Consider the following 26,699-nt stretch of genomic DNA (forward strand, 5'->3'; position numbering starts at 1 on the left):
TACCCAACTGACTTTGCGGTCATTTGCGTCTGTTTTAAAAATACGATTTTATTCCATAAAATAGGTTTATTATTGAATAAATAAAAGAAAATTGCAGAAAATTGCCTAAATCTTTACTAATAATACAATTCGAAAGGTTTTTCAAAGCTAGTAAATAAAGGGATTCGGATTGTTGGACATCGATTATTTTTGAACTAAAACAAAATGGCGGCGATCGACGCAATGAACTATGGGTAAGTATATTTAGATGTAGACTTACTTCATGCCTTTGAATTTTCTTACTGTTTTATTCATTTTGCTATCCATTAAATTTAAAACTCGAAATATAGTAAGGTTACTTATGAGGACGAAAAGGTACTGAACCATATAAAGAGAGACCTGCCAAAGACCTGTACACTACAGCATGTCTACTTCTAAGAAGCATTCTGATTGGCTGACTTGCTTCTAAAACAGCCCTTTGATGGCAGGTGAGAGAAGAAACTGATGAGATATTTTCACGAAGGAATGCATTGGTGAATCGAGTAAAGTCTAAAGCCATTAAAATCACAAGAGTGAATCACCGATTGCAGCGTTCTCCGGATGGCTGCCTTGTGAAAAGATTGCTCAGGCGAGAAATTCCTTGATTTGAGAGGTAAGCGGGGTTAAAAGCCATATCAAATTCATCACATTCGTTGGTTAACTTTTGATTCGAGCTATTGTCTGATCTCAAAATCAAGAATCCGCCATTTGTATTGTAAGAAAAATATATAAAAAAAAAGAATTTTGTCGTTAGTAAAGTACCTACATACGAATAAAAATAACTTCATTCAGCCTTACCTTACATTTCATTAGTTTTTTATTCTAAAATTTTCTATTAAGTTTTATTTTCTTTATTCTCTACGAGTGAGGTTGAAAGGTCATTGGTAGAGATCAATTTTACCTACTAAAAAGTGGTGTTAAAAATTCAAAACTTTTAAGTCTTTTAATCTTAATTTTTCTTTACTTTTAACTTTTCAAAGTACGAAGCCAGCTTCTTTCATTTATTTTGTTTCAATTTATAATAATTTTCACAAAAACAAATTAGTCTTTTAACAAGATTTTTCAACATTATGAAATCTCGATATTTTACTTAATATTTTTAATGTTATATATTGTACACCGCATTCTTTTAATAAATTTTTTTTAAAACTCATTTTTCGATGAGAAAGCTTCCTCCTAAACTATTTCGTTAAATGTGACTCAAAAATCACTCGCTTTAGTCTATCTAAGCATAAAAATCAGTGCTATCCATGCACATAAACTCCAGCGCCCATGTTTTTTTAAAAAGAGATAAGGACGAAATTTTTATATGGACTATTTTCCGTGCGGATGGGAAGCGCACGCTAAAGATGTCTTTATAGCATCAAAATGGCTTCCTATTGTTTTCGTGCATGCGCGTTGACCAATCAAATCATAGTTACAGTATGGCTATGTACGGTAAAAATTTTCGGTTCCGACTTATACGAAAACTGCTTTAAACTAGGTATTTCTTTGTCCAAAGTATTTAACGTTTTGCTTTTGAGTTTGATTAATCTGTTTTCAAATTATTTGATATTTGTCATTTTTTACTGGTGTTTTTGTAAACAGAGGAGTCGAGAACCTGTTATTGAGGCCGCCATTTTGTATTCATAAATCAGTCTATTATGTTCTACACATTTAATTCGAAAATTAAAACAAAAAAAACAAAAAAAAAAAAAAAAAAAAAAATTTAAACAACCTTTTTTCTAGACGAACTAATGGATGCTTTCTGATTTTGATTTTGAAACAATTATTTTGTAAAGATAATTTAACGTTATTATTTATATTGGAGTAGTTTGTTTCTCTCTTGGAAGTAGCTTTTCCTGAATGCAAACAAATTATCTCGCATTTATTCGGTTATGTTTGTTATCGTTTCTTTTGGATATCATTTAATATTTATGATATGCACGAATTTTACTTAAAGTCGGTTTTTCTCGATCAAATTAATCGAGTTCAAAACGTAAGCTGAAAAGGAAGCTGAAAAAGGAAGCTGAAGATTTCATATGGGAAGAAGCAACTGAAGTAGCCCTAACGAGTGACTGATTTTTGGACCAAAATTATCTTGACTTATTAGCGTAACCTCTGTCAAACCTTTGTCAAACCGCCCAAAGATCACGTGATTTATGTTAGTAGCAGTAACTTAGCACTTGAACAATGTAAGTAACAATGACCACAACACGTGACTATTTTTCTTGTTAAAGTATTTAGTTACCATGTCGGTCACAAATGACCTCATGTAAAATCTAATGAAATCCTATTTATTATTTTATTTTATTTTACTATACGTGCCTAACGGTTTGAGCAGTAATTTGTACATGACTGTTTGTAACACTGTTTCACGTGACCATCGATGTTGTCGCTAAATTTTAACGTGACTGAATCGGCATAGAAATTTTGGCACGTTGGCCACAGTTGTTTGTAAATACCATTTACCACGTGTCTATTGCTCAAAGCCATGATTTCCAATTTTCGTATCAATCCAGAAACCACGCCCATTCAAGGATGACGTCAGTAGTCCACGTGCTCGAGCAGATCAACGAGCAGCTGATCTGTGCAATCTGCCTGGAACGATTATGCAAACCTCGAGTGCTGGATTGCATGCACTCGTTCTGTACAGGATGCCTGCAGCGCATCGCCAATAATGATTCGTCTAGTACGATCACGTGTCCAACATGCCGTATGGTCACGCCCATCCCGGAGTCTGGCATCGAGCAAATGAAAGCGAATTTTTTTATCAATCAATTGCTTGAATTGGTGAAAAATAAAGGTGATGAGCTGAAGAAAGAGATCAGAGAGACAAAAAAGTGCGAGACGTGCGAAGACGACTCTCCTGACTTTGCAACGTCAAGGTAATTCTCTTGAATCATCGTCGCCCCTTTCCTTCCCTACCCTCTCCTCCCCTGTATATTCCTATCAAGGGTGGTGTAGCATTAGTGCACTCGGCATCACCAAATAAGTTACAGAGTTCATAGGTGTCTTCTTCAATGTGAAGGGTCTTAACCGGGTTCTCGTGTTTCCTACCTACGCAAAACCTGACACGCTAATAGGGGCTTTCCATCATCGCATGACGGCAGCCATGTTAGATGGCAGGAACAATACAATCGTTTTACATAAGAAAGAATTCAATCCCCGAGAGCAAAGGGATTTTATTGATCTGCCATCTAACCACAGGCAGCCCAAGCCTGTATTATAGGCGCCGGCACTTGATGGTGCAATATTGCTATTCCAATTCGATCTGTGAGTTAGACATGCCATGACTTTGATCAGCTCAGAGGTTGTTTTCTGCAGGGTATCGATACAAATTAAAATGTTGTTTACTATACATAAAACATTATTACTATCACCGTACCTTTTTTTCTTGTAGATGCGTTGACTGCAGTAAAGATCTATGCACGTCATGTGTAGCAGAACACAAACGCGCTCACGATACCCTTGACCACCGGATCATCAATACCATCGAAGGAGAAGACAATGAAGATCAGGAACTCGACCGCTACAGTCTATCATTTTGCAAGCATCACACCAGAAACGTCATCAAGTATTTCTGCATCACATGTGACGAAGCAATCTGCCGAGTTTGTACAATATTAGAACACCGAGAGCACCAGTATGTCTACCCTAAAGAGGCCTTGCCTCTCAGACGAACGGACATACAGGAATCTTTAGAGAAAGCGAAGGAACGGATACCACAGCTAAAGAAAACGATGTCAGAAGTAGACGAAATGTCTCGCCGGCTGCATGAATGCCATCAAACCTTAGCGCGGGAGATTCACCATAATACGCAAGTCAGGATCAAAGCTTTGATGGAAGCTGAACAGAAGTTATTGAAACAGTTGTCTGATGTGAACATATCGAAACAAAAGGTGAGGCTAGGAGTCTAGAGCAGTTCAACCATGCGTTAAATAGATGTCGTGTTGTGTTAAATGGCTCAAAATTCACATTTGCATGATGGCGTCATTTGACTCCCACATACCAGACTCCCTTGCACACTTTCTTTTGTTCAGTAAATTCCCAATTGTCTTTCTATTTCCATGAGGAAATACAAATTTGATTAAGAAAGAAAGTTCGAGAAGCATCTTGGTATAGAGAGACCTAACAAGAGACGCTAATGAGGAGTGCTTTCTTTTCGTCAACCAGGATCCGGATGGTGGTTATGACGTAACATGCATATGCTTTATAGGTTTTATTTAACTTTGTAGTAGTTAAATATTTCTTTCTTCGCAAATTCTAGGTCCTTGGGTTACAAAAGGACAGCATTGAGCTTGAGATCGGCAAGTTGACCGGGTGCTGTGAGTTTGCAGATAATGTGATGGTGTTTGGTAATGAAGTGGAAATACTGCAGATGAAAGGAAGACTGGAAAGCCTTAACAACTTGAAGGTAACACGCTGAACAAATTTTTAACTACTATTTTAGGTTTACTGTATGGAGATGCCGTATTTTGCCGTGCCTTGGCGGTGCCGCGCGTCCCAGTATTCGTCAGTGAAGAAATAGAATACGCGCGCGCGTTGTGCGTACATTAATAAGGCACGTGGGTATTGGGAGAACATTTGCGAAGAAGCATCGATACTTCTCGCGTGTAGAATTTGTTAGAATTCTCAATAGACTACTTCGACGTTGCGGCGGCCATCTTGAATCACAAGGGGTTATGGGTCATCCAGGGGACAAATAGACAAAGCTTTGTTACAATAATGGCGTAGATTGACATTTACGGTTCATAAATACCGTAAAATCAATAGTTTAACTAAATGTTCTTGTTAATGTAACCTAGCTTAGGCCTGGTTCTCATTAATTACATGGCCAAATTACTTTGGAAAATTGTTTAAATAAAATAAAGTAAATAAAATAACAAGACAATTTGACAAGAGATAAATTAATATAAATGGACAGTTCCATAACTGGAGAAATTTCTGAAATAAGGTGGAGTCATTATCTCAGCATATTCGTTTTATTTTGCCCCCTGGGGACCCATAATGCCTTGCGATTCAAGATGGTCGCCGCATCGTCGAAGTAGTTTATGGGAGAGACTATGTAGCAAGCAGTTGATGTAACGTATTCATAAAATGCAATGAAACACACCTAATACAATAGATATAACGACAATAGAATACAATAGATTTTCAGAATACATTACATCAACTGAGTGCTATGTTGGTTCTCCCAGTATTCCATTGAGCTAAGAGTGTACTTCAAAGTGCTGTGCCGGACGCAGCACGCCGTATCCGTTAGAGTAAATATTACACCCAAGCTAAAAGAGTTTTTATGCGTTTGTCTATTCGTAAGGTGAAACTTGAGCCAGAAGAAGATGATACAGTAGAATACATCTGCGACAGCAGCAACATCAAAACAGTCATTGAATCTGTAGGTAAGATTCACGCATCCAGTACCTTCGCATCCATCTCGTTCGCGACTGGCGAGGGGATCCATACAGCACGTGTCAAGATCGAAACACACTTCAAACTTTATACCAAGGACCGGCGCGGCGCCAGAAGCATAGGAGGAGATAGAGTGTTCATTCAATTGACACAGCCGGATGGTTCTGAGCTGCCATGCCGAGTTGAAGACAAAGGTGGGTTGCGTTTACCCACCATAAGTGCCATATGTGTCTTTCTTGCAAACTTTATTGTATTCTGGGTTAGGTTTCATTGTTTAACTCCAAATTCATTAACCTTGGCTGTTGTTTTATTATCTTCATGCCTCATGCTTCATGTCTAGCAACAACAAGAAAGAGCCTAAAACGATTTTGAAAACTTTGGCCATCGTTCCATCCTTTTCTGTATCAATATTTTGACCAATCAGAGCAAGCATACCATATCTCGGTTATTTGTTCCATTAGGTGATGGTACATATATGGTGTACTACACACCAGAAGTGAACGGACACCATCAGGCATCAGTCATGATCCAAGACAAGCCTATCATGGACAGCCCGTTCACCATCCTTGTGGTCAACCGTCGAGAATACAAAGAGGTAAGAACCTGAGAAAATCAGTCTTAGAGCGCTTTCTATGTTTCTGAGACTTTGCGCTTATGTAGACACCTGGAATTTTGGAGACTAGATTGGTCGCGTAATAGGCCCGCCCGATAGGTCGCGGGACATAATCACGTGACTGTTACTGGACGTCAAAAAAATTATTTCAATAACTTCTGCTGCATTACTAATGTCATATCCAAAACCTTTTTTAAATACTGTTTCCCCTCAATAAAATATCTTTTTTTATAGTTTGATGTTTGTCAGTGAGGAGGGCCTTTCCTAAGGAACCTTCGGCTAAGTTGAATCATTATCAAAGCGATATATATCAGCACGTTACTATTCGATGCAAAGGGCCTATTCAGCTAGTGAAAAGTGATACATCATTCTATGAAGGGCATGTAATTTACAGGGTTCGTGCTACTCCTTAAACTCCTTGAAAACTCACGTTTTTAAGGGCACTTGAAAAGCTCTTGAGTTTTACGATGTTTAGCGAAACTCCTTGAAAACTCCTTGAATTTTTGCTTTGTTGATTACTTGCATGGTTCTGAAATAGATCTAGTCAGAAAGATTGGAAAATCTGAACATACTCCTTGAAAATTAATTTTTGGGCCCTTGTATACTCCTTGAATAGTCCTTGAATTTTAAGTCGTTACCTCAGCACGAACCCTGAATTTAAAAATTGGCTTTTATTAATGCCAAAAATCATGTCCTAGATTGGTCCAACCCTCATGAGAATCGGCCAATACGGCAGCAAGAAGAGAGAATTCAAATCGCCGTTCGGTGTAGCGGTAGATTCAGATGGACGAATCTACGTAGCTGATAGCTACAATCACCGTATCCAAGTCCTGGGATCCAAAGGTGAATACGTCACTTCCTTTGGTAGTCATGGGGACCGTAAAGGGGAATTCAACTGCCCAACTGACGTCGCAGTTGATCAAAAGGGGCGTATAATCGTATGTGATAATGGCAATAATAGGATCCAGGTCTTAAACCGCAATGGCGGATTCATTGGTAAATTTGGTCGTGAAGGAATAGGCAATGGATACTTTAAATCTCCATGGGGCGTGGCCGTGACGCAGAGGAATGAGATCCTAGTGGCTGACATGGAGAACCATAGAGTACAAATGTTTTCGTCCGAGGGGAAGTTTATGTTCAAGTTTGGCAGCCTCGGCGATCGCCCTGGTCAGTTAAGCGCGCCATGTTACTTGTTAATAAGCAACGACGATGACGAAATTCTGGTCTCTGATTCCAAGAATCATCGAATTCAAGTTTTTGACATGAATGGAAAATATCTACGCCACTTTGGAACCCATGGATCAGGGGAGGGTCAGTTTACGCATCCCAGGGGTATTGCAATAGATATAGCTGGCAATATCATCGTGGCTGATATGGGTAACCATCGACTACAGATCTTAGACTCGAAGGGTAACTTCTGCAAAGAGGTAGGCACTGAAGGTAATGGTGATGCAGGGCAGCTCTCGTTCCCTGAGAGTGTTGCTATCATGCCTAACAGTGGGTATATTGTAGTCTCTGATTTGAGCAATAACCGCATTTATGTCTTCTAGTTGGACAACTTTCCTATGTATTCAATGTAGCATACACTTAACATATATTCATAACTCATTCAATGTTTAAAGGTACCATTTGGTATAACTACACTGATATCTATAGTGTAATATTTAGAACTACACGCGCGAAATCGTGCAGTTTCCCGCACACAAGTTTGACAACTTTCCAATCTATTCAAAACTCATTCAGTGTTTAATGCCACCAAGTGGTATCTTACTAATATTTATGACCCTTTACTAAATACACACTTTGCAGCACGTCGGAAAATTTGCAGCTCAATTTGGAGGACATAAAAATTGATTTCCAATACTTAGGAGATTGAAATTCTTTGGTTTTGTCCTCCAAATCGAACTGCTTTGACGTCATACGCAAGAGGTCAGTTTATGACACGCGCAAAATCGTGCAATTTTCCGTCGCGATGAAGTAGGTTTTAGTGGACGTCAATCAAGGCGTTTCCATGACATTCCATAGACACGTGCCCTGGTAGTATGTAGGTTTATGAAAATGTCATGGAATTATTCCATTGATTGACATCCACCCAAACCCTTTTTAGTCGCCACGGCAAATTAAGTTGTACGATTTCGCACGTGGGATTGAGAAACGCTGTAACATTCTCCAAGACAAAGCCCGGCCTTTTAGAATGCTGACAAAGATAACAGAGATAACAATTCGCTTAGAATCAAAGATATTTAATTTACAATTTAATTTAAATTTATAGTATAAAATAGTTAACTTGAAATCAAACTGAATCAAAAAGTGTTCCTTTCGAATGACTGTGACAAGTTACGATATTCAACACGGAATTAAAGACATTCTTTAAAAAATAAAAAATAAAAAAAAATAAATACAATGAAGAGACCCCTTACATGTGTCGTCAAAGCAGCTCGGTTTGGAGAACAAAACAAAAGAATTTTATCTCCTGGAAATTGGAAAGCTATTGTTATGTCCTCTAAATTGAGCTGCTGCATTCTGACGTGTATGAGTACAATGTAGATTTCTCGTGATGAATGAAATAGAATTCCACCATATGAGTTCAACTAGTAGCATTTATCATCGATTTAAAGAATGAAAAATTCATATTTCATGGTTTTTCTTGGCAGAATCATGGGAAATGCTAATCAAAATTTGATTTTGAATCCTCAATTCTGATTGGTTGATCTTGAGTTTGTTTCGAAGATCAACTCAGCTAATGGTAATTCAAATTTTCTTCAATATGGTAACCATAGTGATTGTTAAATGCTCATATAGTCTTATAATGAAGGGCAAAATGAAGAGGTGGTATTGGCATGAAAGGAATTTACTATAGCAGCCATATGAAATAAGAGCTCAGAAAGAAAAAATCTGAGCTCTAGATGGCATTGGCATGTTATGAAGTCAAACACGATAACACTATGTCGATAACACTTGTCGTATTCACCTTCATTTAAATACTTTTGATTTGCAATCTTTCCCAATAGAATAAAACATCGGAACATTTAGCCGCCATTTTGGTTGACTCGACGTTCCTCCAACATGGCGACTATGAAAACCAGGCAAAACAAAAAAAAAAAAAAAAAAAAACCAAAAAACAAAACAAAAACCCGCGTTTTAAAAAGTCCAAATTTATTTCAAATGTCTATGTATATATTAATTTTGGTAAATACTAATCTTGACTAGTTTTGCTGTACCTCTTAAAAAGTTATAAATTAAGTTAATTAAAGGTTATTACACGGAACGTTGTGTAATATGGCTTGATATACAATGCCAGTTGTGGTGTATCTCGATTCGCCCGAGCCTTTTGTCCCCAGAAAAAGCTTTTCTTATATAAATGATTGTAGCGGTAGTGTCTTTGAACTCGCAAAGCTGCGCTTTTTAACAAGTTAAGTGAATATAAACGCTTATGTGCTCGCTATCACTAAAGTAAATAATGGTCAGCGTATGATTCTATAAGCCGCATCCTTCCAGAACAAAGAACTAGATCTAGCGCGCCTTGCATAACTACAAGTTAAGTAAATATAAACGCTTATGTGCTCGCGATCACTAAATAGATAATGTTCAGCTCGTTATGAGCCGCACTCTTTCAAAATAAAAAATAATTAAATTCAGCTTACTTTTTGAAAATAAAGTGTAATAATTTATTTTTAAGCTGTTTATGGTATGACGTCATTGCCGCCATCTTGACGTCATACCTAAAAGACTTTCTCTGTCGCATTATATATTATTATTTTTTATCTGAATGAGAAGCAAAATAAATAAATAAATAAATAAATAAATAAATAAGCAAACATAATTTTGCAGTAACGCTAAAAAAGCATTAACAAATACTGCCAAAGACGGGAGAAAAAGTAAAAAATAGATATGGAAAATATTTTTCCTCTTCTACAGTTCGGCCGATCTGGTCTTGCAATGTCGGATGTACCTGCTCTTGGGATGTGTCATCATTCTTATGGTGTCTAGTTTTAATGCATCTCTTGCGAAACATTCGTCGTGTTGTAAAATCCGTTGTCTAATTACATTTATGTTCCTTTGTGACGTAATCTTTTTTTAGTGATGTCTAAAAAGACGTCATCATGCGAACCAGGCATTCGCTAGGTCCATTGGCAATGAAAAGAAATTATTTAAATTCATGTTCCGCTAATCCAACAGCATCTTTCAAGTCTGGCAAAGGTTTATTGAACCCTTCTTTGCCCTGGAGGAAGTAAGTCACGATTGTACCTTTGCCCTGGGGGAAAAAAAGAAGAATATTGGTTAAAGTTTTTCTCAGAAAATCTAGTATCTAAAATTATATACATGCATTTTCCCCTTCATATTGCTTTAGGTCTTTTCCACACGTGTCTGGAATATTTTCAAAGTGGCATATTTTCTATTCCCTTTTCAAACAAAGTCTCATTCACACGTAGCGCATTCGAATCGTTTTCAAGGACAATCTGCAAACTGACTAACTGTTAGGTCATCTTGTCTGGCCAACCTACCTTCATGTTGACAGGACCTCTTTCCTGCAGATGGTAACCGCCTAGAGCTCCTAGGACTTCTTTGCATTCAGGACTGACATGAATTCGTAACGCTGGAGAAATGTTGAGGTTTTAGTCATGTTTTGTTTTAAAATAATTAAAGAATGCAAGGTGGTATGGAATGGAATAATGGACGGACGGATGGATGAATGAATATGGATGGGTGAAATTAAATAATTGAATTAAATGATGGAAAGATTAGGGATATGTGGCTGGCTGGCTAGCTGGCTGGATTGGGTTGGATGCGGGATGCACGAGATAAAGCGGTATATGGATCGACTCACCTAGTCCACTTGATTCCATCCTTGAAGCGTAATTCACTGTATCTCCAAACAAACAGTACCGAGGCATTTTCAGACCAACCACCCCAGCAACACACGATCCTGAAAATGAGAAACGGGAATACTTGGTACATTTGTCATCAAACACAGTCACAAGTTGAATGGATCCAAGTCCGCTACATTTGATTGGCTGTATCTACTAACCTGTATGGATACCAATTCGTAGTTGTACTCTTCTCGTTGGCATGTGTGGAATCTCAAAGTCGCGGACCGTACTCAACAGATTGAGAGCCATCGATGCTATCTCTCCGGCATGCCGGTTACCGTTACGTACAGGGAGCCCGGATACTACCATGTAGGCATCCCCTATAGTCTCAACCTGGGAGAAAAACAAAAACAAAACTGTACCTCATGGCTTTTTCTCCTTTCTGTGATACTCCAGTTTCGAATTTTCTATTGCTCTGGGTTAGCCTTGATTTATTGAATTTGTGAAGTTGTGCATTTTTCACTGTGAATATTCTGATGCTGAATATAAGGATAAGTTGATGTTTACAAACCTTGTACACATCGTGTTCGTCGACCACTTTGTCGAAACATGTGTAGAGCGCGTTTAGGAGGTCGACGACCTGAAATTATAATGACATGGAGGACGAAATGAAAAGGAATAGGAAAAGAAAGAAAGAAGGAAAGAAGGGAGGGAGGGAGGGAGGAAGGAAGGAAGGAAGGAAGGAAGGAAGGAAGGAAGGAAGGAAGGAAGGAAGGAAGGAAGGAAGGAAGAGCACTATTTAATTAAACCTACCTGGAATGGCGTGCTCTGAGCTGCTACACTCGTGAATCCAACAATGTCACTAAAGAATATCGTAACACTTGCAAAACTCTCCGGAGCAACCGAGTTTCCTTTCTTTAGCTCTTCCGCTATTGGTCTAAAAAATGTGATCAAATAAATAATATATAATAAATAAATAACTGCGTCACTGGATCCTACTGGAATACCACAGCGAGCCCACTTGAATTGGTCACAGTAAATAGTAAGTAAACAGGAAAATAAGACGAAATTAAATATCTATTAGTTTTGTGCCAAGCCTTTTATTTCCGGTTTAAACATCAATATTATATCAAATGGGCTCCCTGTGTCAAATACCATCGTGCACTGATTGTGCACGAAGTTTGAATGAAAATGCAAATTTAAAGTATTTTAGTAAACATGCTTTTACTTATTTCCAATCTTGGCGAACCCAAAGCTAATACAAGTTGTTTCAAGGAGTTGACAGACATATTGACTTTATATTGGAGTTAGTAAAGTAAGGGAAAAATGGCTGTAAATCCAGCTTTGCAGTCGAAGCAGCTAGTAGAAGCTGAATTGAAAATGTTGGGAACTTGACGAAATATGGCGCTTATTAGAGTTGACACACGCAGTTACGATCTTGAGGAGTTATTTTGAGTGGTAAGTCTATAATATATGCTTTAATGATTCTGCAAATTTCAAGTGTTTGTCGTATATAATAGAAAAGCAGATAGCGACTTATAATTTGTGAACTCTAATACTTAAAGCTTTTTAGCTTAAACGTTATAAACGTAATATTCGAAGAAAGGTAGATAAATTGGGACGAGAGGAGCTACGACAAGCAAGGAATTCCTGCGACAAAACATAAGTTGCTTTGACCTACTCAGGCAAACAAGCTATTTTAAAACTTGTTTTCATGTTTTCCTGCAGCCATGTTGAAAAAATTCAACATGGCGGCCATAAATCGGTTATTAGCACACCTTTAAGTGTCAAACATTAGAACGAATCTATCGTTTTACTGCCTTGTTCTATTGTTTTATAATCCAACAGGTCCTTTTGAACCATGTGAAAAGTGCTAACCCCACAATTTTTTTTATTTTTTATTTTTTGCTATATTGAGAATACAAAACGAACTGTGATTGGCTTAAAGCCATTATTTACGTCTCCATAGCAACAATACATTTTTTAATTTTTAAGATTTGACTCCCATGAAGTTGAACAAAAAATCTACCGAAGTCTGAAAGCCTAATATCAATAATAATAATAATTAATAGCTTCTTCATTTACCTTGGTAACATCTTAAAGAGCAGTTCGTCTGTCTTTGCTTTCTCTTCTGCCAGCTGCTTCGTCCTTTCTTCCACCAAATCCTCCAGTTGATCCGTGTACTTAGCCATCATAGCGATCATGTTATCCACAATATTCGAGTTTCTAGAATATATGTTAAACATTTTAGCAAATAAAAAACAACTTTGCTATGTTCCTTAATTCTGATTGGCTCCCAAAAAATAAGTTGAGGATATTTTTAATTTTTGGTTGGATTGATGATGGCTAAAGATAGGTTGCATGATTTTTAAACGTTTGTTTCCAACGTGTTTTTTGGCGATTTGGCGCGCAATGTGTTGTGAGTCAAAGAAAGATTCTTAAAAAAATCTACTTTTTAGAAATTTTTTTTTGAAATTTTAAGCACATTTTATCAAATTCAACTTATAAGAAATAAATTATTATTATCGTTATAATCACCATTGTTATTATCATTACCACTTCTTTTTACTGTCATTATGTACTGTTTAATAAACGAGCAAGAGTGTTTTATCGGGTATAAAACATGAGGCGTAGCCGAGTGGTTTTAGACCCGATAAAACACGATCTGCGAGTTTATTAAACGGCTTAAAAAACCCCAGATGTATGTTCTCATACTGTACCGAATTCTTTACGAAATGAACCAAGTTTGATAGAGAAAATCCAAGTTAAAGTTTATGCAAATGAAGACGAATCTATATCAGATATAAAACCTCCTTCATGGTCATGATTTCTATTGTGTTTCCTTCATGAATTATTAATGAGTTTTTTAACATTATTTATTACACATTTAAGCTCGATATCCGTGAAATAAAGCCGTGAATAAAAACCATATCAGTGAAGTGATACGATATCACTTCACGGTAAACTGTAACTGTAACTTGACTACGATAGTAGTCAAGAGTGACGAGATAAATCTCTATTTAGTGTTTATTTCTATCAAATTCAAGATGAATTTTGTGCTTCTTACATTTTTAATTAAGCTTTAATATCTTGAATGATATTGAATTGGAAACGTATAATTCTTTAACATTTTGAAATGGTGTAAATCGGTTAAGGATATTTAAGACAATAAAACATTTTGTGCGTGTTATATATCGAGCCTAAATGTGTAATAAACAAAATATCACATGTTAAGAACTTGATATCGTTTTTATTCACTCGTTTTTCCGTATCATATCGCTAACGAGCGAGTCCTCGAGCGAGAAACATAATAGTTTTTAATTATACAGCTTCTCATTAGTCCCATATAGGTTACTGTCCAATTATTTTCTTAATACATAAACAAGAACTTTAATGATTGATAAGCTTTTACACAAACTTACTTGCTCTTAGTTAACGCCCTCAGTTTTTTCTTGACAGCAGTAAAAGTAGGTCTCTTTATCGGTTCATCGTCCCAACACTCGTTAATGCACTCGATGATTCTCTGGTCGTGTAGCTCTAGTGTAGCCTTGGGTAACTGTGGTCTGTATGGAGGGCTTTGATGATGGCCAACATAGTAGACAATTTCTGGGTTTAAATAGGTTTTTATTTTTAGTTATGGTCAAATATTATGATTTCAAAAAGTAAAGAATAATACGAAGACACAACCAAAGACTGCAACGCGACGCAAGAAAACACACGACACGACACGACACGACACGACACGACACGACACGACACGACACGACACGACACGACACGACACCACACGACACGACACCACACGACACCACACCACACCACACCACCCCACCCCACCCCACCCCACCCCACCCCACACCACACCACACCACGCCACACCACACCACACCACACCACACCAGACCACACTAGACCACACCACACCACACCACACCACACCACACCACACCACACCACGCCACGCCACGCCACGCCACACCACACCTCACCACACCACACCACACCACACCACACCACAACGCAACACAGTACAACTCGACATGACATGACACAACACCATCACAAAACACAATATATAATGTAACATTACATACAGAATCACCAACTTATTTCTATTTTTTATTTCTCCATTTTTTTGTTTGTTTTCTGGTTCCCTCTTTAAAGCCATTTAAAGTGTAGAAGTTCCCGCTTTGCGCAAGTGCACCTACCTTGTGGTGTTATGGTGCTAGTGTTGTTTATAAACGGTTCATCTCTTGTTAAGATCTCATATAAAATAATTCCGAAACTATAAACATCTCCGCTTTGTGTCTTGTGTTTAGACAATTGGTTCTTCTTGGCGTATTCAAGGAGTTCTGGTGCGGTCCAAAGCATATCTGATAAACGAAGTTAATGAATAACGAAGTTAAGTTTCATAAATTCAGTTAATTCATTGCAGCCCACAAAAAGGGTGAAGTTGCACGTGTTCAAAGCTTTCGGGTTTTACCCAAAAAGTTAGAGGTAGATTGTGTTGATAAGTTTTTGGTAAGGACGTGGTGTGCCATGACGCTGAGGTGTCCGAGCATTTGATTGGATGAGCAATGATTTCATGCAATGTCATTGGTTTAAGGCAGGTCGTCAGTAGTGTACCGTGATCGTAACGTGTCCGAGCATATGATTGGATGAGCAATGTTCTTATGCGATGTGATTGGTTCAAAGCATGTCGTCAGTATTATACCGTGAACGCAATAGTGTCGAATCCGAGCATTTGATTGAATAAGCAATGATTTCATGAGCTGTGATTGGTTCAACGCATGTCGTCACTCTTGTACCGTGACTGTGACAGGTTCAAAGCATTTTGCCAGTCCGGTACCGTTACCGTGACAGGTTCTTATCAAATCATTTGATTGGATGAACAGTGATGTCGCGCGCTGTAATTGGTTGGAAGCATTTTGCCAGTGCGGTACCGCGAAAGTGCCGCGTGCAGGTTTCACCATATACGAAATTCACAAGACCGTACCTCGATATCTAGCGTAGTCACCAGTATCCTTATCCTTCTGGTTCACACGAATTAGATCCAGTCCATAATCGGCAATACGACACACCCACCGGCTGTCAATCAAACAGTTTGAGGATTTAAGATTTCCATGAGCGTACACAGCACTGCTGTGAAGAGCCTCCATACCCTAAGGGAAATGAAATCACAAGCATTTTATTCATTTCTGTATAGTTCTTAGTTAGGTAGTGCCACAAAGATCTATTCTTGGTCCTTTACAGTTTCCGTTGAACACAAATCTCTATATTGATATACAGTCGATCCCAAAAACGTTGTCCAAGTGAAAAGAGGTTTATAGGACAATAAATGTCACGTGTTCATTAAATATTCAGTTTTACGCGCGTGTGGAACTAGGAATCTGAACGTGCTGCATCACATGCGTGGCAGAAAATGTCGACGGCGGGTAATTCAAAACAAGTTCTTTCGACTTTAGAAGTTCGGGTTTTGGACTCCAAGAAGAAGTCTAGCTACGTTGTAAGAAGTTTACCCAATTTTCCAGTGTTAGAGACCGTTTCAGAGCTATGTTCTGAGCTAGTGAAAGCCTTACCAGACTTAGAGAACGTTCTTCAAGACTGAGTAATGAGTAATGAGCAAACCAATCTGCACGTACCATACCTTCTTGCGCGTGAATCCAAGCCTGTGGACCGTTCTGCATAATGTTTGGGCACTAAAAGCAGGGCCAGTTGTATTGAATATTTTCGACGCTATTTCATTCAATTGCATTTCAGGATGTTCTAGAAGACACTCCATGACGATATACTCTTCATGCGGAAAAAGTTTTCCTGTTTGAAGAGGTCGACCGACGGGCCAAGGATTAATGTCTCCACTAGTGTAGATGTCCGTTTGACCGTTTTAGGACTTACAAACAGATTAGCGGCTATCTCCTGGTATGTTTTTGCATAAAACAAATGTTGGTATACCATTCTCCACCTTAAATCATCCGAGAAAGCACGCGGCATCTTTCAGATTCAGTTTTCAATACTGTAATTTACTTTTGCATCAGTATGCTAATTAAAAAAATGCACGCGCGTAAAACTGAATATTTAATGAACACGTGACATTTATTGTCCTATAAACCTCTTTTCACTTGGACAACGTTTTGGGATCGACTGTATCATTGGTATGATACATCATAATCATAATCATTATTATTATTATCAGCATCGCCATCATCATCACCACCACCACCATCATCATCATCATTATCATCATCAGCTTCATCGTCATCATCATTATCAACATCATCATCATCACCATCGTCGTCATCATCTAAGTCTTGTGCTAAGTATATGTACTCGACCGAGTATTACGAGAATTTAACTGGTTTTTTCTAAAATAATTGCAGTGTATATCATATAGCTTATAATGTGTCATGATGACATAACTTACAGCGACAATGTCATTGGCAAATGACTGTCGAAACATCCAGTCCAAGTTGATGTCGTCATTAGCAAGAATATCCTTCAGAAATATATAGGTGTTTCGTGTTAGATTAGTATAAATATGCAATATATATACTTTTTAGAAAATAAGATATTGAAAAGAAATGCGTATTAAGGTTTCTAAATCCGTAGCAGAAATGACTCAGACGTTGCAGCAGCTTTCCCAGTGGCATTAAAACCATGTCCCACAAATAACTACACGGTATCTCCTTTAAAGAGTACTACGATTAATTCTGATATATTCTAGCTAATTTGTTGAGCTTGTGGGATGGGACATAGCAACAGTTACTAAGAGGAGTCGAAACCATAGATTTCATTAACTCAGACAACTAAATTTAGTGTGCGAATAAAATTAATGTATTTGATAATGTTAATTAGATACCTGTAGACTGCCTCGGTTACAAAATAATGACGTAATGCAGATGTTAGGGGACTGGACACAAACACCAGTGTATTGGTTAAGATTTGCATGACGTATATCGCGGACCTGGTCAGGATTTAATAGAATTAGATAATAATAGGAATCTGGAACGTTGTGGAATTCGGAACTCATTTGTTGAATTTTCGGATAGATATTTCATTGGTAATTATATAATAAAATGAATATATGTACATAAATAAAATAAAATAAAAAATACATGGAATTTAACAGTGGCATTTCCACAGTGTGGCGCTTTATCCACTGAGTTCCATTGGAATTTAGACTCAAACTGTTTTTAGCGATTTTTACACATTTTTTTTCATGATTGCTAAAAATAACTTACCTTTTTCATGTCAATCAAAACATCTCTTGTCAAATTAATGCTTTCCTTTCTAAGTCTTTTTACGTATATGAGCTCACCCTATAGAAAAAAAAAGACTACTCTTCGATTGCACGTTACGTCATCGCGGCCATGTTGGTGCCGTTTAATAAATGATTTCTCATTAGCATTCATTGTTAACGGCACCACAATGGCCGCCATGTTTTTGTCTCTTGACTGTCTTGGGAATCCATCAGTTTGCCATTTTGTTTGATTTAGAATACATTGTATAACACTGTGTTCCTTGATTACAGACTTATTTGTTATAGAATCTATTTAGCCTTATTTCACTATTGGTAGATTTTAAAATTATCTTCATTTACCTTGAAGCGACCAACGTTGGATGAGTGTCCAGCGGCCATACCCATGGAGCTAGCTACTGAAGCTCGACTTCGTATCTGTGTGTGAGGTATCAACAAGAGAGCATAAGTAAGTGAGAGAAACCTCTTAATAACGCGCGGCATGTAAATTCCCGGTTCGGCTGTTTTTAGTAACCAGATGCAGTTTAAATTTCGCCTTACCCTATTCCCGTGTGTCATCAACTTGCGCGCGAAAGCGCTCTTTCCGTTTCGTTTTTAGTGATCAAAACGATAAAGTTTATAATGAATTCAGTTTAAGTTTAAATCTTATGTCCCATGCACCTCACTGTTGTGAGATTTTTGTTTGGCTATTTAAACTCTTTCCCTTGGGCACAATGTTGTCCAATTTCAGACTACGTGCCATTTATCGTTTCTTTGTTTATGATTATGTAAATGAATATGGATATGACTCAAACTAATTAAATTATTTTCAAGTAAATGACAACTGGTCTGAAGTGGGAACATATTACGCTCAGGATAACAAGAGATAACAAGGTGTGTTCTGCAAAGTTGCTCGAAACAAATTTCGGCTGATGTTCGATTCTAACTCACCCTGCTTGAATATCGACTAGTTGCCGCCAGCATGAATGAGATGTCGTTGTAACTAATCAGCCAGGAGCTGCTTATCAGATCTTTTTCGAAAAGCTTTTTCCTGAAATGGAAACAATGATGATTGAAGATTAATTGACTTACAATCCTATAGGACGTTATATTTCCAGTTCTCTTGATGGTATCTATTTAAATTTCAGCCATTATATCGAAAAACTTTTTCTTTGTTTTTTTTTTTTTTTAAATCAGTGTTTAATTCTGTATGCAGAATCTTTCTTAGAAGGTTTTGTAATAACTATCTGCTAAAGTATTCAGCCCGTTCATATAAAAAATTCAATCATTATATTGAAAATCTTTTTTTTTTGGTCAGGTTCTTACCTTTTTTTGAAACTAGCGTTAAATTATGTATATATATCTTTCTTAGAAGGTTTTAAATTGAATCTCTCTCTGCTATGGTACTCGGCCCCCTTATATACATTTTTTTTGATCTAAGAAATGAAGCTAGAAACTAACATTAAATAAAATCACAGCCATATTTGAGGAATAGACCTTATAGAGGCTTTGCACCATCACGTAATGGCAGCCACGACAGGAGGCACAATTAACAATAGAGTCTCTTGTCCCAGTGAAACTGAATTTATTCTCATGTAAATCAGATTAGGCCAGATTCAATTGTTCCTGTCTCCTGTCATAGCTGCCATCACGTGATGGTGCAAAGCCCCTATTCGTCTTCGGTGAAATATTTTCTCGTCATTTCAAACCACATGTCATTACAGTTACAATTTTATTTCTTTGTTTAAGGGTTGCCCATGTAAGGATTAGGTCTAGACACATGAGTATGGATACAACTCAAACAAAGAATCTCATTCTCAAAAGAATGACACGTAGTAATGAAATGGTAGAACACTAGACTTATTGAAAAACTATACATGTATCGTGTACCTGTAGTAGAAAAAGCCCGCAATCCCTGCTATGACCAGGACTATTGGAAGAATCAGCATATAAAACCAGAACGTGTTGTCTGTGTATTCAGTAGAAAAGATAATATATAACCAACTTATGTTAGATACGCATAGATATATATATCTGATCCATATTGAACATAGACTCTTTTTGTATGCTATTGTCTTCAGAAAACATGAAGAAATATAGGAAAAGGTATTTATATGAGAAGAGGGATAGGAATGGGAAAAGTACACTGGATAGGAATCGGAATTATTACGAATAGAGATTGTTCGAAAAGTCAAAGGAACAGGAGTAAAGCTAGGATGAGAAAAGGAAAAGTAATGAGAATAGGACTATAAAAATAAAAATGGTTAAAGGAAATGAAAGAAAAATGATAGGAATGGGAAATTTATCCTTTGAAAAATATGAATATGATTAGCAATTCTTTAAATGATAGTATTTTCCCCCTACCTTTTGGTTCTTCAACACAATTCTCCCCCCGGAATCCACAAACGGGTTCATCACGTGGAATAGCCGTGCTCCCCCCTGGCCAAATGATCGTTGAGTTAAAAAGAGTAAAGTAACCGGGTTCATTTGGGTCCTTGAGGAGATTGAATTCAGCTATTGGTACCACGCTGCCGTTCTGTCTGTTTGTGAACACGAAGTACGGTGTTCTGTCACCATTTTTGTTGATGCCAAACGGCCCCGAAGAACCTGAAAAACCGGTTTTGTTATTTAGATGCGTTTTAAATAGTAAGACAGAGAGACAACGATAGAGAAAGAGATAGAGAGAGAGAGAGTGAAAGAGATAGAGGAGAGGGGAGAAGAAGAAAAACAATAGATCTATGTTTAGATAATATCGTGGCAATATAGACCTCTTTACCATAGGCGTAATGTTTTCCCATTACGGACCACATCTCATTCCCTTGAGTATCATTTCTTTTTTTGACGGTTGGTCACAAGAAGACACATAAATATGGATACAACTCAAACAAAAAATTTGATTATCAAGAGAATGACACGTGGTCTGAAATGGGAAAACATTACGCCCAAGGTAAATAGGTCTATTTTGGTGGTATGCGTATTTAAACAAAATATTCGTCATTAGCTTCCTATTTTATTATATTACCAAAAACCCAACATAGTATGGTCAACTTTCACATTCACATTGGTATTGAGAATGACTGTAAATCACCTGTATTGATACGTCGATTAGTATTTACCTTCAAATAGTGTCTTGGACAGTGAAACATTAGCAATGATGCCTCGTCCGTCCTTATAGTTACTTCCAAGTGTGATAGACTTGTTGACTGCGTATGCATACAGCTTGACGGCATCGATGAGAAACGCACCGAATAGTAGGTTCTGGGATATTCAATTGATATTGAATTATTTAACTATCCATATCCCATCCATCCATTCAGCCATCCATCTCCCATTAATATATCTATCCTCCCATTCCATCCTTTATTCTATTTATAGATCTATTCATCCATGCATGCATGCATGCATGCATCCATATCCCATTAATAGGTTTGTCATCCCTGCCCATATCCTGTTAAAAATCCTGTTAAAATATCTATGTATTCTCATCCACCTATCCATTTTTTCATAGTACCTGGTTTATAACCGGAAGGCTATTATTCCTCAGCGCCTGCTCCATTTCCACCATAGTTTGGTCAAACTCTCTACCCCTTGGTGGTCCCACCGCCATGTCTACAATACCATCGAATGTAGCAAACAGTTCTTCCTTGGGCACGTACGGCCAAGACCCGTTGAGGTACCGAACCTCGATGTCAAAATCAAGAGTCAGGAAGGCATATTCACCATTTCTCATTCCTAGAAGGTTTGCCGTCCAGAGGAGCTTTGCTACTTCTTCGCTGTATGCTAAGAAAGCGATGACTAAAAGAAACAAAACATTAACAAACCAAGAACTGTTACATGGTTTATGAGTTGCAAAACACAAACGACATCATTGAACGCCACGTTCATTGAACACTGAAACAACACCGTATGTGGCTGATCTAAGTAAGGCCATGGGCTAGCTCACGGATTGAATCGAAATTTTAACTGTTGGCTTTGTGGAGGGACAAAAACCTACAGAATACAGAGAAAATACAATACAATCGATGGACACCGTGACTGACGCCGTGTACCATAAATATTATTGATTTTAAAATTATTATTCTAATCCAGAAAAAGAAACACCTTACCTCGACAAATCCTTTTTGGTGGAAAAAGAACAGTTTTGTAATCAAGCTTGGAACTCGGGGCAAAAACGCCTATGTAAGGAGTCGAAACATTCCTTGCATTGATATATGTCTTCACGCTTAGTGCAAGCGGAGCCCATATTTGGTCTTCAGTTGATATTATACATATCCTCTTCCATTTGTAATGGCTCAATACTCTATGTATCATATTAGGAGTAAGAGATGCATACGTCCGTGTATATGGTTGTGTTCGTGCGAACGTTGGATAATACAAGTTATTACTCAGTTCAAGAGACGAACATGAGTACGATATCATAGGCTTGTTCAAAGCCGTTGCAAGTAGGCCTGACGATATACACTCACTTGAGCAAGCAGGGCCGATGAAGGCGTCAACATTACTTAGTTCGTAGACCTTTTTGACAGCGTTTAACTTATTGCAAGCAGTGTCCGCGGTGGTAAAGTTGAGAGAAAAGCTCCGGTTTAGGAAACCGTCGTCGTAGACTTTCTTGATTGCAAGTTTAGTGGCGACGATCAATCCTTCACCTAGTTGTCCAGGTCCTACGACATCGATTGGAACTAAAAGTCCTAACTGAAGAATAGTTGTGGCATGGACATTGGTGCAGAGGCAGGCACTGAAGGTAAGAATGTTAGCCCATGCAGTCCAAAAGGAAGCCATCATAGAATCCTAACCATTCTATTTCAGTATAATCCAAATTTCATCCCATGGAGTCTGTTAAGTTTAAAAAAAATCATAAACAAACGAGTGACGTTAAGTTCACTGAGTTGAGGCTAGGACAATATTTAGTACTCCTTAGAAAGGCATCGACCCTGAGAAAATATGAGAGCCGGGAATATCTTAATAACACCTAAAAAAACTGTACCAACAAACTATGCAATGATCGTCAACTTTTGGAGTTATAATTTTTATTGTCGTTATTTAAATCTTTACTGTCATAGAAATTTTTAAACTTATGTAAATTTAAAAAAAATTATCAGTCGAAAACTAACTAACCAAATTTTTCTCATTGCCTATCTTGACTCCTAATTTATGGGTTGTCTATTTTTGATTTATTTGTTTTTTCCCCTCTGCATAGTCTGAAATTTTAAAATTTAGAGAAATTTCGTGGTGTTTTCAATCCCTTATCCATGGCTTGGAAAATCAAAGTCGGAAACTAAGCCTACCACGAGATAATACGAGTGCCAAAAATCCTGCAGCAACTGGTGTTATGTCAACTTCTAACTGTCTTCTCGACATTAGGTCGGTAGTCCTAGATACCCATGGTAAAAAATTGACAACTCGGTGGTTATTTATTTGTTTATACTATATAGGATACTTGGCACGTTATTGGATTCACTTTTTTTTATGTTCTCTTAAGAAAGTATGAACGATAGATCAGATTCCTAGTTTTTTTCAAAGTGTTCGTTTTTGTAAGTAATTGTTATTCTGCAAGAAAATGAAGAATTCTGCTCACGCGAAGTGGAAATGACGTTTTGGACGTCAGAATCGAAAATAAGTGATACTAATGATCGATTAAAATGACACAATGATTTAGTAATATTATTACAAATACGACCCAGGTAAAGTTTAATTACCGTTAAACGTTTTAACGACCTAAACTAAGTAAAATGATAGTAAAGTTTTTTTCCCTTCATTTTCCAACGCTTTTCGGCTCACGGAATTTCGTCAGTTTACCAATCCAATTCTATACCCTTGGTTTCAGATGCTCTTTCGCTCTAGTGTTTTTTTGTTTGAGATCTTGGTATCTACGGCCTCACGATCCACAGGAACTGGAACTGGAGGGTGTCCGTTTGTCATCAAAGTTTTAGTAACCTTTTGAAAGTTCTTGGGTCGCAACCACATGAATCGAAATCCCTCGAGATATAAACAATAGTGAGACAGCCGCCATGTTGGTTGATCTTACAGAGAATGTAATTAGAAATGCTTTGGTTTTCGTCAACCAACATGGCGGTTGTGACGTAACGTGAACTACAAGAATAGATAGAAATTTCAACGTCTAATGTGTAATTTTTGAAATGTGTTAACTTTGAAAACAAATACACAGAAAAAGGATTGAGGTTTATTTATAATATTGAAATTCTAGATCTCGAATTCACTAGTTCGAGCTAAATCCAGGCTCTATAATCTATGATCTTTCGCGATTGACAAATCGTTTTAATTAAAAACGTTTCTAGAACTTTTCTAGAAAAACATTTATTTTGCCCCCGTGCTAGAAACATCGTATTTTGCCAATAAAAGATAAGAAAATTCTTTTTTTTACCCCAATAATTTTTCTATGCATCGAAAAAATTCACTCTCTGTAAGTGAGAATACTTATTTGTTCTAATTGGGGCTCGAGTTGTGAATTTTTTTGCATTTTGAAAACGTCGTGCCCCTTTAACTATCCTAATGAATAAAAAAGACACTCGATAAAAAAGTAAAAAGGAAATCTTGAATAAAAAGGGCCCCACAAAAGACTTAACAAGCCTATTAAAAAAGCTACCTCGTACAGCCTCAATATTATTTCCTTTTTCTTTTCTTAAGTAGACTCGCTATTTTAGTGCTAACACAATTTATGAGTATAATAGAATAAAAGTGGCATAAAATAAGATGCATTTAAACGAAAGACAAATTTCAAGATTATCTCAACAGCATAGCCAAATATTGCGAGCACAAATGAATAAAAAACCAACACAGGAATACACCCACATACATGAAAATAATTAATTGAAAGTAGATAACTAGTAAGAGCAAGTAGGAGGACGACTAAAAGGCACGATTACACGGAGCAATTTTCTCTGCATTTTGTCTCGCAACAGCGTTGCGACACAAGTTGGAAAAGTGTGTGCGCGGTGCGAAAGGAGACGCAATATTTGCCCAAAGTAAAAGCAAGTTCTACTTTTCTCAACGATGCTGCCAATTGTCTAAACGGATTTTTTAAAAATCGCACTGTAGGTTACAAGCTGCAATACTTCATGCAACCTATGTCATAACGCCATTGCGAGACAAGCTGTAGCAAAAATTGCTCCGTGTAGTCGCGCCTTAAAGCTGCGACAGAATTCGAAGTTGCACCTAGAAGAATTCTTCTTTTAAACTACGAGGATCTTTAGTGTTATAAGTTAAATTAGGTCCCCAGCTAGATGCCCAGTAAAATATAGTACCACTTGAAACGTTTCAATTATGAAGGTTACTTAAACATCTCAACCCAGTATTATAGAATCATTTATGTCCTTTATGAAAATTACTTTTCTAATCTAAATTACAAATATTTTTTTTACATAATTCTTAAGTTAAAATTACTTTTCCACCATAGCTACAACGATAAATTAAATAAAAATGTGAACAAAAACCTTGAAAGTTATAAGATAAGAATCAGAGAAGATCAATAAATTCTAGTAGACTCACTAAAGTGAAAGATGAAATATTTTCTAGTGTTTTAGCGATCCTCAAAAAAACCCCAGAAATATAAATTCTAAATTCATGTATCTGTTAGTTACTTTAATCCAACGTAAAAGAAACTATACGTTGTTTTAAATCCTTATAAATGTTTATGTAATCGTAATCTGATACCTTGTTTTTACGAAAAAATATTGTAATGTTCCTGTAAGTCAAGTGTTTTCGAAAAGCATTCTTGAGCAAAAAACATTAGTTGAAAAATTTAAAAAATTTTTGGGCTCGTTTGATTTTCATTGACTAAATTTTGAGGCAAACTAAATCTTGAATTAAATCTAAGTTAGGAAACGAGTGTTAAGCTTCAAGGCTAGATATTAAAATATAGTGCTCTAGAAATATGAGTTTACCTTTGAAAAGTAGTTTTACGAATTCGTTGTCTTTCAATGAGATAAAAAAATGCCGAGGGTTGAATCAAACCACGGAGAATTCTCGCGTACGTTTAGAATTTAATGGAAAACTTTTGACCTTATCTTGCCGTCAAGCTTGGCTCTGTCATTTTGATAGATTACTATTCGAAATGTTAATATTTCAATATCGTATCATTACTGTAATGAACGACCTTATTCATTAACGCAACGTAAATGACGTTCTTTTGGGGATCTTTCCCTCATTCATTAAATTTATAAGTTTGCTCTCGAAAGAAAACAGTAAAAAAAAAAAAAAAAAGGAAATTTAATTCAGCGGGTTTTCTAATTAAAGTTCTTTTTGTTGGCAATTATATCAAAAAGTTTCTACCATCTTATAAAAACTAACGAGGTATTGTTACGCTTTCCATTTACGTGCTTCATTTTCTGTCGCTATTACAGCTGTCATACCTGCTAAGATGTGAGTTCCGTTGATCTGAATTCGGAAAGCCTATTATTTTTACGGAAAATAACCGAAAATTAATTTGAATCTAGAGACCTAAAATAACGCATGCAATATAATATATTTGCACTGATTTGAGTCAGATTTGTTATGAACATTACAAGTTACCGAGTTGAGTAGTTATATGGGTTCCAAAGACCTACGATTTTACGAAAATTGACCAATAAAATAATTCCTCTGAAGAGAATCCTGTAATTAAGCCGACAATCAG

At 37.0% G+C, this 26,699-nt stretch overlaps 2 protein-coding genes across 3 annotated transcripts; one reads left to right on the forward strand and one right to left on the reverse strand.

Moving 5' to 3' along the window:
* Positions 1–503: 503 nt before the first annotated feature.
* On the forward strand, positions 504–9,660 carry LOC116305123 (E3 ubiquitin-protein ligase TRIM45). The gene is made up of 7 exons (XM_031714960.2): positions 504–631; positions 2,520–2,885; positions 3,401–3,899; positions 4,268–4,414; positions 5,318–5,603; positions 5,871–6,004; positions 6,721–9,660. Exons 2-7 carry the CDS (start codon positions 2,539–2,541, stop codon positions 7,570–7,572), a joined length of 2,265 nt encoding a protein of 754 aa, XP_031570820.2. The 5' UTR covers positions 504–631; positions 2,520–2,538; the 3' UTR covers positions 7,573–9,660.
* LOC116305126 (speract receptor-like) lies at positions 9,159–26,053 on the reverse strand. Of its 2 annotated transcripts, XM_089039494.1 has the most exons (21): positions 25,969–26,053; positions 22,174–22,900; positions 21,579–21,862; positions 21,184–21,325; positions 20,432–20,674; positions 19,958–20,036; positions 19,019–19,118; positions 18,431–18,505; positions 18,072–18,149; positions 17,690–17,794; positions 17,255–17,326; positions 15,830–15,995; positions 15,042–15,206; positions 14,256–14,439; positions 12,919–13,059; positions 11,647–11,770; positions 11,405–11,473; positions 11,052–11,226; positions 10,851–10,949; positions 10,528–10,619; positions 9,159–10,277 (listed from the first exon to the last, which is right to left on the reverse strand). In XM_089039494.1, the coding sequence occupies exons 2-21, from the start codon at positions 22,847–22,849 to the stop codon at positions 10,170–10,172; spliced, it is 3,177 nt and encodes a 1,058-aa protein (XP_088895620.1). In that variant the 5' UTR covers positions 22,850–22,900; positions 25,969–26,053; the 3' UTR covers positions 9,159–10,169. The 2 variants fall into 2 exon arrangements, with proteins under 2 accessions (XP_088895620.1, XP_088895624.1); XM_089039498.1 differs by lacking the exon at positions 25,969–26,053 and having other exon boundaries at positions 22,174–23,012.
* Positions 26,054–26,699: the final 646 nt, after the last annotated feature.

The sequence above is a fragment of the Actinia tenebrosa genome, unplaced genomic scaffold (genome assembly GCF_029948245.1).
Source record: "Actinia tenebrosa isolate PJP-AT-01 unplaced genomic scaffold, QUT_ActTen_1.0 PGA_scaffold0__85_contigs__length_37466705, whole genome shotgun sequence".
Lineage (NCBI taxonomy): Eukaryota > Metazoa > Cnidaria > Anthozoa > Actiniaria > Actiniidae > Actinia > Actinia tenebrosa.